This window comes from Mustela lutreola, chromosome 7 (genome assembly GCF_030435805.1).
Source record: "Mustela lutreola isolate mMusLut2 chromosome 7, mMusLut2.pri, whole genome shotgun sequence".
Taxonomy (NCBI): domain Eukaryota; kingdom Metazoa; phylum Chordata; class Mammalia; order Carnivora; family Mustelidae; genus Mustela; species Mustela lutreola.
Genome location: NC_081296.1, coordinates 104953211 through 104969552, shown reverse-complemented (window position 1 = coordinate 104969552; position 16342 = coordinate 104953211). Strand labels below are relative to the sequence as shown.

The following is a 16342-nucleotide window of genomic DNA, read 5'->3' as shown; positions in this document are numbered from 1 at the left end:
TTAGAAGTTCACCATTCAGTAGAAGTTTGAGTGCCTTTTGTGTGTCAGACATTGTGCTAGGTAATAGGAAAAATAAGATGAATAAGGAAGTTACGGGGATTCCAAAAAACTGTTGATATGAAGCACTTTTATAGCATGTTTTTATCCTTCTTTTATCTTATTTGTCGTGTAGTTTATGTGAGGTGAGTTTTTGTGACTAAGCTTTTGGTATTACCTGCTGGTTTCCAAGGTTATTGTACCCCAAATACTATTTACAGTTTGAAGTTGGATTATAACCATTGACTTGTGGATTTGGAGGTGGTCAGGCAATATAAGATGCAATCTCAAAATCTTAAATGTGTATCTATTACATCAAGACATAAGGAATGATTTCTGTGTTTGGCAAATGATCTCATAGTCTGGAAGCAAAAATCAAATTTACCAAATGTTGCCTTCAATTTGTGACAAGAGACTATTGCTTGTTTTGTGAGCCTTTACCCCTAGTGTGATCTGGCCATTTGGAATTGGTGATCAGGGATGGATGGCAAAGCCAAAAGCTTTTAGAGGTTAAGTAGGTAAATGTATTGGAGTAGGGGTGGGGCTGAATACAAGAATGAGATATTTAAAATAATACTATCAGATAGAATTGTAAAACTGCAATGATACCAGTCCCATGCCGGCCAAACGAGAGGATGGCAGCATTTACTAGTCACACACAGCTTCTGGGCATTAGTTGTTCTGGGAACCAGGCTACCAGCCTCTTAGGGAAAACCGATTGGGAGAAATGATATACTCATACACATAATAAGGCAACAGAAAATGATGCTGTTTCCGAGGACTCACCAAAATCTAGTCATACTTGGCATGTGAAATTCTATTCTTAAGAATGGTAAAGGCCAACGCACATTCAACATTTGTTCCAAAAAATCAAGTAAGTATGATTATAGGTCATTCATCTGTAGAATTTGAGCATGTCTTGAGTGGTAAGACCAAAGCAAAAAGCCCACCAAATAGCAACAACATAATGACAACAAAAAACTCAGGCTATTAATTTCTCTATTACTTGAAGAGAAAATTGGAGTTAACCATATAAAATCTCCATTCAATATTTTTTGTCCTGAAGATAGTTTGCAGCAAATCAAATCAACACTCCGCAAACATTGTAAATAGCTAGAACAACTCTGAGTCCTCACAGAGTGTGCATGACATATGATATACTACTGGGAAAATCTCAATGGAGTTCATTTAAAACAATCATTTGGTGATATGGAATTTGACTCAGAATCAGATATGAATCAGAATCAGGTATGTTGAGGGATGAATAAAACTGAAAAACTCATTGTAGCAGCTAGAAGAACCCAGCAAAATTAACTCCCCAACAGAGGAGAATGATTTCCTGAGTACAAGAGATTTCTTATTTAGCTAGTCTTATTTCTTTTATTTGTTAGACATATTATTCAACATCAGATTTAGGCACTGAATTTTTGCCAAGCAATGATAATGAATATTATCCATCAAAATTAACAGTAAAAAAAATTCAGTCCCAAATAAAATTTATTGAACAACCTATCCTCAATTATTTTTAATTGTATGATCTTGACTCTTTCATAATCCTGTCCCAGGGTCTAATGGCTATTGATTGCCCATACACTGGCATTGTGGACTATCGGCAGGTGGCTTTGTCATTTGCCCAGGATTTCCAAGAAGCAGGTGGCGTTGTCATGACCAGTTTTGAAGTAAAAGATATTGAAATGGCTAAAGAAAGTCCTTCAGGAAGTAAAGATGGTAAGCCATCCTTGTCCTTTCTTTTGCATACTTGTATTGATTTCTTTCTTTCTTTTTTTTTTTTTTTAAGATTCTATTTATTTATTTGACAGAGAGAGCACAAGCAGAGGGTGCTGGAGGCAGAGGGAGAGGGAGAAGCAGACTTTCTGCCGAGCAAGGAGACCAGTGCGGGGCTTGATCCCAGGACACTAGGATCATGACCTGAATGAGCCCAAGGCAGATGCTCAACTGACCGAGCCACCCAGGCGCCCCATTTGTATTGACTTCTAAACCAACTATTTTTGTCTGGGGTGGTATTGGTGGGAGGGCCACCAGGAGCTAGGCTAAAGTGAGGTGCAGAGCTGGATGCAGGTGCAGAAGGGATGAGTCTGAGATTGGATATGGGAGAATTGGGGCTTTTGGTGAGTCTTATGCTGGTAGAACTTGGCACTGATTGGACACTACTGACTGGCGCTAAAACCTGAACTGCCAACTGTTAATGGAAAACTAGCCTCAACACCCTTGCTTATTTTGTAGATAATAGTCAGAATCCCTTTGGGATGCTTATTAAAAATGCAGGTTTCAGGGAGCCTGGCTGGCTTAGTCAGAAGAACATAGGACTCTTGATCTTGGGGTGTGGGCTCAGGCCCCACGTGGGGTGTAGAGATTACTTAAAAATAAAATATTTTTAAAAAATGCAGATTTTTTTATTTATTTATTTATTTATTTTTTTAAAGATTTTATTTATTTATTTGACAGAGAGAAATCACAAGTAGATGGAGAGGCAGGCAGAGAGAGAGAGAGGGAAGCAGGCTCCCTGCTGAGCAGAGAGCCCGATGCGGGCCTCGATCCCAGGACCCTGAGATCATGACCTGAGCCGAAGGCAGCGGCTTAACCCACTGAGCCACCCAGGCGCCCTAAAAAATGCAGATTTTAACATCACCCAGTCTTACTGAATCAGACTGTCTGTAAACAGGGTATGACAGCCATTTTGAACTCTCCCCCACCCCCACCATTGTAGACAACTTAGAATTTGTTTTGTTTTGCTTCGTTTTGTGAGTAATTTTTTTTTAAACCAAATGAATTGGTTTGTAACCTTGAATTTTTTTTTGACATTTTTGCTATTGGGAAATTTGAAGGAGAAAAAGCAGAGTGCTCAGTTGCTCATTTCTTCCTTAACTGGTTTTTTTTTTTTTTTTTAAAGATTTCATTTATTTATTTGACAGATGGAGATCACAAGTAGACAGAGAAGAAGGTAGAGAGAGACAGAGTGAAGCAGGCTCCCTGCTAAGCAGAGAGCCCAATGCGGGGCTCTATCCCAGGACCCTGGGATCATGACATGAGCCGATGCAGAGGCTTTAACCCACTGAGCCACCCAGGTGCCCCCCTTAACTGGTTTTTAAGGAGATTTGGGCTGTTTGAATCATTCTCCTAGTGTCCTTCTAAATATGATATGATAAGCAAGATTGTTAAATAATTAAGATTGGCATAGTTAGATAACATAAAATCAAAATGAGGATCTAAGCAGATCATAGTCTTTACCTGATGTTTATATGCTTTTTAAGACTTTGAGATCCCATGTACCTCATTGGGAACTAATTTTATAAATAGTTTATTATTGGAATTTTTTGTATTGTGATAACTCTAGCTTCTCTCTGCATCCTAGAATCTGCAAACACTCAGCTTACAACACTTACACAAAAAGCACTCATTAGCCCATTGCAATAATACATACTAATTGATGATCAGTGTTGCACAGTGGCAGTATTATAGCCAATGAGGTTTATCTGAGGTGTGATTATTGCTAATTAATTAATGATCATCTATCTATTTTACCTCTTGGTTTGTAGGATTACAGTTCAGAGAAAAGCTGGGATTCACTATGTTGAATCTGAGTTGGGGAGTGGTCTATAAACATAGATTAAATGAATTAAAACAAGTTTAAAAATAGGCCAGAGTTTGATATATTATCAAATATGAAGTAGTTTAATCTTACTACTTCATAAAAAGCTTTAGAATGAAAAGTGGGAGGCACTCATGGTTACAAAAGAAGAAAATGATTTAGATTTGTTACTAATATAATATTTCAAAAATGTAGGTCTTTTACTAAAAATAAATCTTTCACCAATTTTTTTTTTCAGGGATGAAATATCCAATTGTTATAAGGAACCCAAAGGTAAAGATTCTTAAACAACACTACTTACATCTACTTTATCTACTTTCATCCCTTCTCCTCCCTTAAAAAATTGAATTAATCACAGTGCTGTCTTCTATGTCCTTGGATGAATTTTGTCGAATGTAGAAGTTATTCTGATATAAATTCTTTTTTTTTTTAAGATTTTATTTATTTATTTGACAGAGAGAGAGACAGGGAGAGAGGGAAAACAAGCAGAGGGAGTGGGAGAGGGAGAAGCAGGTTTCCTGCTGAGGAGGGAGTGCGATGTGGGACTCGATCCCAGGTCCCAGGACCCGGGGATCATGACTTGAGCCAAAGGCAGACACTTAACAACTGAGCCACCCAGGCGCCCCTAAGATAAATTTTTTGAGAGCGGTTTAAAAGCTTGCTTTTTAAGAAGGGTTTCAACTTGGAGTTGTCTTCATAAAGTGATTATGCCAGCAAAGAATAGGATTATAAGCACTTGGAGTATTTAAGGCAAAACTAATAAATATTTTATTGCTCCATCTACTTACCTGCATTAACTTATTCACTCTCTACCAGTTAGAGGACTTGGTGGAGGGAAGAGTGCTCAGAGGGAAATGAACTGTTTTCCTTTATCTGCATGTAGTCTAAAACAAGAGCTATTGAATGGCATAAAAGCATTGCATTTGCTATATATTCTCCGAGAGATCAGAGTTCAGTCATTTGAGTAGAGTCATTAATGAGGGTTATAGGTCTTACGTAATTGTGAAGGGATCTGGGGAAGCACAGGTTCAGAAGGCGAATTGGTAGATCAGAGGCATCTCGAGCCAGTCTGTGAAGCCAAGTGTTTCCAACTACTAAAGTGGGATTGCACATGGGAAGCTCATGAAGCATCCTGGGGAGCTCTTGCCTCTCAACCAAGTAGTGATAGAGGGCAGCACTTAGTCAGTAGTATCAGTAGTTGGGAAGCAGAGTTAGATGTGGGGCTATAATTCACTTAGCAGTGGGTTTTTGTCACCACATTGGACTGAAATGACCTTCAGACAATAATGGCTGGGACTTTACTTCTGCCTGCCAAATCATATGCAATTCCTGTTCTGGTCAGCTTTAACTTGGAACCATTACAAGGAAGGGGATTCTATCAGTTGTTGTTCCCAGCTTAACCAGGTTGACACCCACAGTCCATCCCTTTTCAACTTGGCATCCATTTACACCTCTTATGACCACATTTAACGGCCAAATACAGTTGGTAGTAAAATTATGATTCCACCTACAAGGTGCACCTATCTTTTATAGAACTGAAAACATGCTAACTCCAAAACAGATATGAAGTCTACTCAATCCATCTTTGGGTAATGTTCATTTCTTTTTAGCTGAGTCACATTCCCTCTTTGAAATCCTTTAACTTTAATACTGAGATGTAAGGTTACCCACTATTTAAATGTATTAGATCAGTAACTCTCAACTGGAGGTGATTTTGCCACCCAGGAGATATTCAGCAATATCTGGAGACATTTTTGGTTGTCATAATTGATGGAGGGGGTCAACGCTACTGTCTTTTAGTGGGTGGAGGCCAGGGATGCTGGATGTGAGGGATAGGCCCCCACAACAAAGAGGTATCTAGCCCCAAATGTCAATGGCACTGAGATTGAGAAGCCCGCCCCATGTTAGATAATGGAGAAATGGTAGTCTTCTTGTTTACCGTAAAACACAGACTGGGTGGCTTAGAGAGCAGAAATTTATTTTCTCACAGTTCTGGAGGCTAGAAGTCTAAGATCAAGGCGGTTTGGTTTCTGGTGAGATCTCTCTTGTTGGCTTGTAGATGATTGCCTTCTTGCTGTGTCCTCACTTGGCCTCTCCTCTCTGTGTGCACATTTGCAGAGAGAGCAGTCTATAGTATCTTACTCTTATAAGCTCACCAATCCTATCAGACAGATTAGATGACCTCATATAATCTTAACTACCCCCAAGACTCTGTCTCCAAATATAGTCACCTTAGGAGCAGGGACTTCAACGTATGCACTTATGGGAGATGGACACAATTCAGTCCGTAACAGTGAGGATTACTCAGGAATGATAACTCAAACTTTCACTTCTGAAGTGTTGGTGTCATTAGTAGCCCTGCCTATTTTGGGTTGTGATGGTTTCCATTAACTTTTATATCTATCAATGCTAAAAGATATCCCCAGGAGATACATATTTAGGATATAGTTCTCTTCATCATCCCTAAGCTCTCTGTATGGTAGCAACTCGAATTCTCCTTGAGACTCATTTCCAGTTTCCCCATTCAGTACAGTAATCCTCTCTACCTGTTGATTCACTGGCACAAAGAACCCAAAGCAGTCAGGTATGGCAATATCAATTTACAGGTTAATGGAACCATTTTTTATTCTCTCATGGAAGCATTTCTCCCTTGGGAATCAAGATTTCTAAACATCAGAGCTCAAAATTCTGGGGACAGAAAACAAAAATTTCACTAGTGGGTTATTGTAATAGTAAGGAGCTGTTTCCATTTCTCCCATTTCTACCTCTTGATTTCCAAACCTGTGAATCCTGGCTCTTGGTGAAGCAACACCGTATATTAATCATATGGAGTATCCTGGAAGACATTGCCCGAGCCCTGCAAGGTGTTGCCAGCCAGCTAGTTCTGTTTTGAATCTTCAAAAACCCATTCTGCTTTCTGTCACCTAGCAGGTTAAGGACGATGGAGAAAATGGTCAGATCAGTGATTTCCACAAGAAAGAACTTACTGTTCTACTTCATTTGTTGTAAAATAAGTCATCCTGTAGGTTCACAGATGGTTTCCTCAGAAGCATTGTAGTCAGGGAAGACTGATCTATATCCAGGACAAGTATCTATTTCAGTGAGGACTAAGTGCTGGCTTTTTTTTTTTTTTTTTTTTTGATTGAAGTGGTCCAGGGACCATCTCAGTGGCTCTATCGATCTCTGCTGTTGGTGGATTGAACATTGAGCAGTGGCTATAGGCCGATCAGCCTTGGGGAGTAAGTCCGTGTTGCTGACTGCATGCATCACCTCCATCCTTAATGCTATGACTGTTTAGCTCATGAAGCTATTGAGGAAGGATGGGGGTGCTTGGGGAAAGAGGCTAGTTACCATCCATCGAGTAGGTCATCTTGTCTACTGATGATCAAAATCTTCATCTGCCATGGTTACTCTCAGTGAGGATTCACATAGAACTCCAGTATCTTTACTCTCTGAGCCTGTTTGGAGAGGTCCATTTGCATACCTTTCTTCCAGAGCTCCATTTCCTAAACAACCAGCCATAGGATTAGTTATTGCACATGAAACTGTATAGATCCATACTTCTATCCAGGTTTCCTTCTAGGTGAGAGAAACAACAGGTATGGTGTTCAAAGTTCTGCCCACTGGGAAGATTTCCCTGCACCACAGTCCTTCAGGTCACTCCTGAGTGGGGCTCTGGTTTGTAGCTGTTCACTTTCAAGTGCAATGATGTTGTGCAGAAACATTTGTAAACTAGGCCTGGATTTTTCCTTCCTTGGTCAGCTGATCATAGAGAACTTTCCATAGGGCCACATGGGCAACTTGAAAAGGAGGAAGTAATTTAGCAGGACCAGGGGTCATGGGAATTAGAGCCACCCCCCTCTGTAACTTATGTGTGCCTGCAGGACCTGTACATCCCTGATCTTGTATATTCTGCTACCCCGTGATGACAGAGTACTGCTGTACACACCCAATTTTGTGGCTTGGTGAGTCAGACAATATACAGTTAATAATGAATTGTTCACATGGTAACTTAGTGATCTGTGGTCAAGTGTTGAGTCAAAGCCAGAAGCACTTTCTCAAAAGGAAGACAGTTACCTGCAGAGGATGGTATAACTTTCTTCCAAAATCCTAAAGTTCTGTGTTGTGATTTGCCTATAGGGACCTACCAAAGTCTCCATAAAACATTGCTGTCTGCCACAGATACCCTGATTACCATTAGATCTGCTGGGTCATGTGGCTCAAGTGACTGACAGAGCATCCAGGATCTCCATTCAAAGAAGGATTAAAAGTGTGTTTTTGCTCCTGCCCTCATTGAAGGGCTATTTTCACTAGAGTATGGCATCATGTGATGAAATATATGCAGGGGGCTCTGGGATACCAGTGAATATGTATTTCACCCACAGTTACTATAGCTGTTGTCTTTTACTTTGGCATTTACCTTTAGTATAGTTAAATATAATTAAATATTTTTAAATTTATATATTTTTTAAAATATTTTATTTACTTGAGAGAGAGAGAGATAGAGAGAGATATCATGAGCAGGAAGAAGTGGAGGCAAGGGGAGAGCAGACTCCCTGCTAACCAGGGAGCCCGATGTGGGACTTGATTCCAGGACCCCGAGATCATGACCTGAGTAGAAGGCAGGCACTTAACCGACTGAGTCACCCAGGCACCCAAACATTTTTTATATAATTAAAAATTTGAGTCAACTTACTAAGTTGAATGTCTATGCTTCTGTGAGAGGTTAAAAGAGGTTAAATTAAGAATAAATTTTGGGGGCGCCTGGGTGGCTCAGTGGGTTAAGCCGCTGCCTTCGGCTCAGGTCATGATCTCAGGGTCCTGGGATCGAGTCCCACATCGGGCTCTCTGCTCGTCGGGGAGCCTGCTTCCTCCTCTCTCTCTCTCTCTGCCTGTCTCTCTGCTTACTTGTGATCTCTCTCTGTCAAATAAATAAATAAATCTTAAAAAAAAAAAAAGAATAAATTTTGGGGGGTGCCTGGGTGGCTCAGTGGATTAAGCCTCTGCCTTTGGCTCAGGTCATGATCTCAGGGTCCTGGGATCGAGCCCCGCATCAGGCTCTCTGCTCAGAAAGGGAGCCTGCTTCCGCCTTCCCCTCTGCCTGCCTCTCTGTCTACTTGTGATCTCTCTCTCTCTGTCAAATAAATAAATATTTTTTAAAAAAAGGAATAGGGGCGCCTGGGTGGCGCAGTGGGTTAATGCCTCTGCCTTCAGCTCAGGTCATGATCTCAGGGTCCTGAGATCGAGCCCCACATCGGGCTCTCTGCTCAGCAGGGAGCCTGCTTCCCTCTCTCTCTCTCTCTGCCTGCCTCTCTGCTTCCTTGTGATTTGTCTGTCAAATAAATAAATAAATAAAATCTTTAAAAAAAAAAAAAAGGAATAAATTTTGGGGGGTGCCTTGGTGGCTTAGTCGGTTAAGTGTCCGACTCTTGATTTTAGCTCAGGTCATGATCTCAGGGTTGTGAGATCAAGCCCTGCATAGGCTCTGTGCTGGGCATGGAGCCTGCTTAAGATTCTCCCTCTTCCCTTTCCCTCTGCCCCTCCACCTCCTGGATTTCTTAAATAAATAAATAAATAAATCGGGGGTCGGGGGAGGATTTGCTAACTAAAGATTTATATTTTATATATGGGTGAAAAGTATGTTTTACTTCTGAAATAGCTGTAGAGATGCATAGTTTATTTTTTATTTTTTATTTATTTATTTTTTAAAAGATTTATTTATTTATTTATTTGACAGAGAGAAATCACAAGTAGATGGAGAGGCAGGCAGCGAGAGAGAGAGAGAGAGAGAGGGAAGCAGGCTCCCTGCTGAGCAGAGAGCCCGATGCGGGACTCGATCCCAGGACCCTGAGATCATGACCTGAGCCGAAGGCAGCGGCTTAACCCACTGAGCCACCCAGGCGCCCCAAGATGCATAGTTTATTTTTTAAAAGAAATTTTTGTTTGAACAAATTTATCATTCAGTGTTTACCTAAATTTTGATTTGGGATGTGAAATTAAAGTATTACTGATTTTAACTCTTATTTCATGTTTAGCATAAAATTATTTCAGGGACCTATGAAAGTTTTTAGTCATTTCTTTCTTTGGAACTGTTTCCTGATTTTTTTTTTTTTAAGATTTTATTTTTTTTTATTTGAGAGAGAGACTGAGAGAGGGCATGAGAAGGGAGGAGGTCAGAGGGAGAAGCAGACTCCTCATGGAGCAGAGAGCCTGATGCGGGACTCGATGCCAGGACTCTGGGATCATGCCCTGAGCTGAAGGCAGTCGCTTAACTAACTAAGCCACCCAGGCACCCTGTTCCCTGATTTTTAAAAGAGAACTTGTAGGTTGTTGCATTCTACAAATTCTCTTATCTTTGCATTTATCATAAGTCTTATTTACGTTTTATGTTCCAAGAACAAAAGAACTGCTGACCTTTCAAGTAGGAACTAGTAGATTTATATCACATAAAAATATTTCTTGTACTTCCGGTATACCTCTAGATGAACAGGAAAGATATTAACCTATTTAGAAGAAAGCATTTTTTTGTTTCTGTTGATATATTGCTTTTGACTTCAAGGGTCCTAAAACTGTCATGGGTTAGCCTAGCTAATTTGAATTCTCTATGAAAAAGTTTCATTTGACTTTTTCAGAAGTGTGAGTTGTAGAACTTGAAAAGAGGCTTACCTTTGTAGCTAGCTAGGCAAAATGTGATGTAAAGATAGAATAAGTCTGAATCAGTAAGAGCTGGAAGGAAAAACTGTCAAGACAGGTAACTCTGAGGCTCCAGAAACAGGTTTTCTGAGAAAGAAGTCTGGGTACAAGAAATTACCTAGAGCAAGGAGGTGCTAATTGTTTATTCTCTAAGAATTAAAGAGGTGGGAATTAAAATGTGGTAGGGAATTGGGGTTAAATGAATTCATTTAAGAAATAGGGTGACAAATTGGCTAATGCTGGCAGAGTAGAGCAACAAATATGCAGACGATCACAAAATAAAATTTATGGGAAATTATAGCAGCCTAAGATTAGTAATCTCCTTAACTATAGTGTGTGTTCTCAGTAATGTGAATTGAAAGGATGAGATTTCAAAACTAGCCTCAGTTTGCAGGAGATCAGGAAAGAGATGAGATTTCAAAACTAGCCTCAGTTTGCAGGAGATCAGGAAAGAGAAATTCGTTGGTGGGTTGGAATTGAGCAAGGTTATTGAGTGTGAAGCAATCTGAGAGTAAGAGGGCAGTTACTCATAGATAAGATGAGAAATCTGAAATACAGACAAGGCCATATTGGTGGGAGCCATCCATTTAAATGAAGTTTGCTTCTTTTTACAATAGTTACATTTCATGGTAGGTCTTAGTAAAATAGGGGTGTGTGTTTGTCTAACTTAAGTATCCTCACAAGCTCAATGATTTTACCTCTAAATAAAAAATTCAAGGTGATATCTTCTTACGTGCTAGTACCATAAGTTTCTAGCTGCTATCTAAATGCAGAAGAACTTATTTTGCTGATACTTGTACTTAATTCCCTCTTTTAAAAGAAATAAAAAGAAAAAAAGTCAATTTTTATACCCTATCTTTCCTATCATCTCTTTTCCCCCCTTGACCTATTCTCCTCTCTACTTCCTACTCTATTTTCTATTTTTCTATTTTCTCTACTTCCTACTTTATTTTCTTTTGCACTAGGGAGAGGAAGTTCAGTGTCAGTATGTTGTGACATGTGCAGGACTTTACTCGGACCGTATTTCAGAGTTGAGTGGTTGTAATCCTGATCCTCAAATTGTACCATTCCGGGGAGATTACCTGCTCTTGAAGCCAGAAAAATGCTATCTTGTAAAAGGAAATATTTATCCGGTAGGTAATGATGCTTCTGCCTCCTCACCCTTCCCCATATGGTTGTGGGCAAAAAGGGAATGAAACAAAAACTTATACTTGGGTCAGAAGTTAAGGGTTGTCTTGAAGTGCTTTTTGGAAAAGCATTTTACCTATTTTTCTTGTCATTAAATCCCTAAATCTTTATTCTGAAATCATGGTTATAAAATTGTAATTAAGTGCCTACAAGTGCCTGTCTAGAAAGCAGAGTGTATTATGGGAGGGACTATCAAGAAAGAACCCAATTCTTCCCCCTCTCTGGTGGAAGGAGCACTCATAAGAGAACTTTCCTTTACAGCATGCCCAGATACCCAGCTGATTTTCTCAATTCCGTACTGATAGGTGCAGAAAAGGAGATGTGGCCGCTCTGTAGTTTCATGGTATAGCCAGAGCGATTTATGTGAAGAATTTATTCTTCTCTCTGAAACTACTAAGTTGAACCAGATGAAATTGCTGCTATTGAGCTATTTAATGTTTTTTGATGGTGCCAAAACATACATTTCATCTGCTTCAATCTAATGCATTTCCACTTTCTAAAAGCCTATACTATAAATGAGTGTTTTTTTTTACTGGTAGCTCTGATTTTACTTGCCAGCCACATAGATTGTGGCTGAGGGGCTGGGGAGCGGGGCATAACCTGACCTAGGACAGTTCTCTCTCTCTCTTTTTTTTAATCCAGAAAGAGGAACACATGGGACAGTGTATATTGATGTCAATAGCATCACTGTTTCCTGTGTGACATTTCTAGGCAGAAGCATGTAAATATAGGAAGGAATATCTGAGTAACAGATCAAAAGTAATGCAACTAAAATACATCAGAAGAAAGTGTTTTATATTATCAGATTAGTGCTTACATGTATAATAGAATGTAATATGAAATGATAACTCTTTGACATATTAAATCCATAGGTCCCAGATAGCCGGTTTCCTTTCCTAGGAGTTCACTTCACACCTAGGATGGACGGCACTATTTGGCTAGGGCCCAATGCGGTTCTTGCCTTTAAACGAGAAGGCTATAAACCCTTTGACTTCAGTGCCACAGATGTTATGGATGTAATTATCAAGAGGTAACTTTATTTACATGACAAAAAATATTTTATATGCTTATATTTTTAATGTGGGAAATTTTATCTTTCTTGATATTCCATTGTGTAAATCCTCATATTTGTGATTGTATATTGATTTTTTTATTAATCCAGATTAAGAGCTTTGTGGAATAAACACAAGGTTTAACTACTTCATGAAATTTCGGGGGCACCTGGGTGGCTCAAATGGTTAAGCATTTGCCTTCAGATCAGATCATGATCCCATGATCTCAGGGACCTGGGGTCGAGCCTTGTCATGTTCCCTGCTCAGGGATGAGCCTGCTTCTTCCTTTCCCTCTGCCATTCCCTCCGCTTGTGCTCTCTGGCTCTTGATCTGTCTGTCTCGATCTGTCGATAAGATCTTTTAAAAAAGAGAAACAGAAAGAAAAAAGAAAATTCTCATGAGCCAGGGTAGTGTCTTGTTCAGAAAGAACAAGATCAAGAGACAAACACATATCTGACAATCCAAATCTTGTTTGGCTAATCTTCTAGTTGAGTTTGAAAAAAAAAGTTTCTTTCAAAATCAGTAGGTGGCTTACTTTGATAAGATCATTTCTTTTTTTTTTTTTTTTTTTTTTTTTTTAAGATTTTATTTATTTATTTGTCAGAGAGAGAGTGAGAGCAAGCACAGGCAGACAGAGTGGAAGGCAGAGGCAGAGGGAGAAGCAGGCTCCCTGCGGAGCAAGGAGCCCGATGTGGGACTCGATCCCAGGACGCTGGGATCATGACCTGAGCCGAAGGCAGCTGCCCAACCAACTGAGCCACCCAGGCGTCCCTGATAAGATCATTTCAAGTCAGTCACCATTATTTTGAAAACCACTGGAGAAATTGCTGATAACAAAGTTGTTTCCTTTCATGGAAAACTAACAATAAATTGTGTTGACCTAGATAGCAGATTCTTTATTATTGTAAGAAATAACTCAGTGAGGTATTTTGTTTGGTCCTTTTAAGAGTGTTGCACTCTAGAGGTTTTCACATCAAAATCATTAGAAAGCTTGTTAAGCTGTACTTGAGTTTCACCCTTCACTGATTCTGAAACAGAGATTTTAGGATGGGGCTTCCTAGCATGTGTGCTTATAAAAACACATATATGTACACACAGGCTCCGTAGAGTCCTGCTTGAGGACCTGGAGTATCTTACCTCTGGCTGACTAAAGAAAAGTAGGTACTCCATTTGCTTTATGACTCTGACTTAAAGATCTGTTAATGCCTTTTAGGTGTGATTTTGAAAGCGTGTAACATTTGCATTAGAAAACCTTGATGTTGGCGATATTATAGAATTCCAGTTTGAAACCATTCCTAGGAATTTAAGTTTGGAAGGTATTCCTTTGATGAAGTTTCCTTCTTCAAGTAAATCAAAAGTTGATTTACTTTTAATACATGGGTTTTTTTTCTGATTTTGCCTATATTTTTGTGATGCCACCTCCCCAAATCTCATAGTTGTAAAGATGTTTCATAGTAATAAAGAATTCCTTTCTCCCATAAAATTTTTTTCTTTCAGTGGCTTGATTAAATTGGTGTTCCAGAATTTTTCCTATGGAGTCAATGAAATGTATAAAGCCTGTTTTCTCAGTGCAACAGTGAAGCACCTTCAAAAGTTTATCCCTGAAATTACTACCAGTGATATACTGAGGTAAGGAAAAGCTGTAAGGATTGCAAATGTGGTCATGACCAAGGTGACCTTGGGAGGTGGTTCTGACTTGGTGACTCATAAGCACCCTTGCAGAGTCCGCGTGCCCACGTGTGCCCTCTCTTTTCCAGCAAGCTGTTGAGTTGTTGCAGTGCAGGCATCTGGCCATGCTGTATCCTGGCCCTTAGTGCCTGAGCTACGTGCGTTTACAGTTTTCTGACCAACTTACAGCATTATACTGAACTGTCCACCGCAGCTGTATTGTGATGCCACCTTAACCTTCATGTCTAGCTGTTACTCATGATAAAAACATCTTGCCTGAAATTTTTTAATCTCCCTGGCTACTCACTCTTGTCATTGCAAAGCCTTTTGGTTTTAATTCTGTGTAAGATCACTGATCATCATGTTACCTAGGTAAGAAACACAGAAAATATTACATTTTGATTGCTTTTTACAACCTTTTAGACATACTTCTATACGTGATGTCTTCCTTTCTCCCTTTTTTGTTCTTTCTTGGATCCTGCTCCACTCAGGAATTGTACTTGCAGGCCAGAAGTGGGAAGTAGTGTGGTAACAGCCAATCTGAGTCCTAGTACTGCAGGGGTGTGTGGACAAGGAAGAATAACTCAAGAAGGAAGGATAACTTTTTTTCTCAAGGATAAAAGGCTTTCTGGACTTAAGCTGTACATTGTCCTAAATACCACCCAAGCGTATTTTCTTTTTCTGTTTGGTGATATTTTAGGGTGTTCATCATTTTCCCTGACCAAGCTATTGTTAGGCCTAATCAGCAATGTACTTTGAAGTACTCTCCGTCCATGAATCCATCCCTCCATGAATCTCTGGGGCACTGAGTGTCTGTCTTCTCAATAACAGCTGCTGAACTTGCCTGGAAAGAGAGCAGTAATCATGTCAGCTGTCTCCCCTAGGGGAGTTGAGCGTCATGGTCTAAATCTGACTCTTAAGGTATCATTCTCAGACCAGCCTCTTTGAATCCTTAGAAGAACTATTAAAACCCAGCTAATGTTTTTACTCATATCTCTCTCACTCCTTCTACTCACCTCCTGAAATTGAAGGGATAAAAAGATCTAGGCTTTCTTTTCTTTCACTCACCTATAAATAAAGGCTTGTGTGTTTTCAGTGGTCTGCTTTAGCAGTCTTCTTCTGTTTTATATCTGAAAATAGAGTGGTCAAATCTGGTCTCTTTTACTGCTATTAATATTCCTTAAAAAACACAATAGGTGGGGTATCTGGGTAGCTTAGTTGGTTAAACATCTACCTTCAGCTCAGGTCACGCTCACAGGGTCCTGGGATTGAGTCCTGTATTGTGCTTTCTTCTCAGCAGTGAGTCTGCTTCTCCATCTGCCCCTCCTCCCACTCATTTCCTTAACTCTCTCTCTGTCTCTCAAATAAATAAATAAAATTAAAAAACAAAAACAAAAAGGTCCACAATAGGTGGACTTAGTGAATTCTGTATATGAACAGTTGCAGTGAATTCACTACCCATATTCTATTACCACCCTTTCATAGACGCCTGGGGAAAACTCTTTAGACCAGTGGATTTTATGTTGTAGAATTGGGTTTTGGTGAGTATTCCTGTATCTGGATGTAAGAATGTGAATTTCATTTTCCAGATTCATTAGCATGTAGTAGAAAAGGGCACACAGCTCTGTAGACAGGTACATTTAGGGGTAAATTCAACCTGATCAGAGGATTTTTCTTTGGAGACAGAGAAGCTGGACACATTCAGCAATTCCATACACTCCTTCTCTTGATTCCTGTAGCTATTAAAAGAAGGAAATTATCAGTAGCAAAAAGGAATTTATAGAAAATATGTTTGATATCATTTATATCAGTTTGAACAATACCATATATAGTTTATGGCTTATATTGTTTATGTGAAAATAGTAACAAGCATGGAAGTAATAAGCATCTAATTCGAGAGAGTGGTTACCTTTGGGGAGAGAAGGGGATGGGATCAGAGTTCCATAAGTGGCTTCTGTCATATCTATGAGCTTGCTTTCTTTCTTTTTAATTTTTTAAAAAAATATTTTATTTATTTATTTAACAGACAGAGACCACAAGTAGGCAGAGAGGCAGGCAGAGAGAGGAGGAAGCAGGCGCCCTGCCAAGCAGACAG

General features: G+C 39.6%; 1 protein-coding gene and 1 non-coding gene across 2 annotated transcripts in view; both read left to right on the top strand.

Moving 5' to 3' along the window:
• The window catches only part of L2HGDH (L-2-hydroxyglutarate dehydrogenase), a 39887-nt gene that overhangs the window by 15860 nt on the left and 7685 nt on the right, over window positions 1–16342 (top strand). Inside the window, exons 5-9 of the mRNA XM_059182042.1 lie at window positions 1602–1764; window positions 3885–3919; window positions 11305–11472; window positions 12400–12557; window positions 14077–14208. Of these exons, the coding sequence (XP_059038025.1) occupies window positions 1602–1764; window positions 3885–3919; window positions 11305–11472; window positions 12400–12557; window positions 14077–14208 (656 nt within the window). The remainder of the gene's footprint in view (window positions 1–1601; window positions 1765–3884; window positions 3920–11304; window positions 11473–12399; window positions 12558–14076; window positions 14209–16342) is intronic.
• On the top strand, window positions 3491–3632 carry LOC131837364 (U4 spliceosomal RNA). The gene has a single exon (XR_009355983.1). It is a non-coding gene; the product is annotated as a U4 spliceosomal RNA (small nuclear RNA).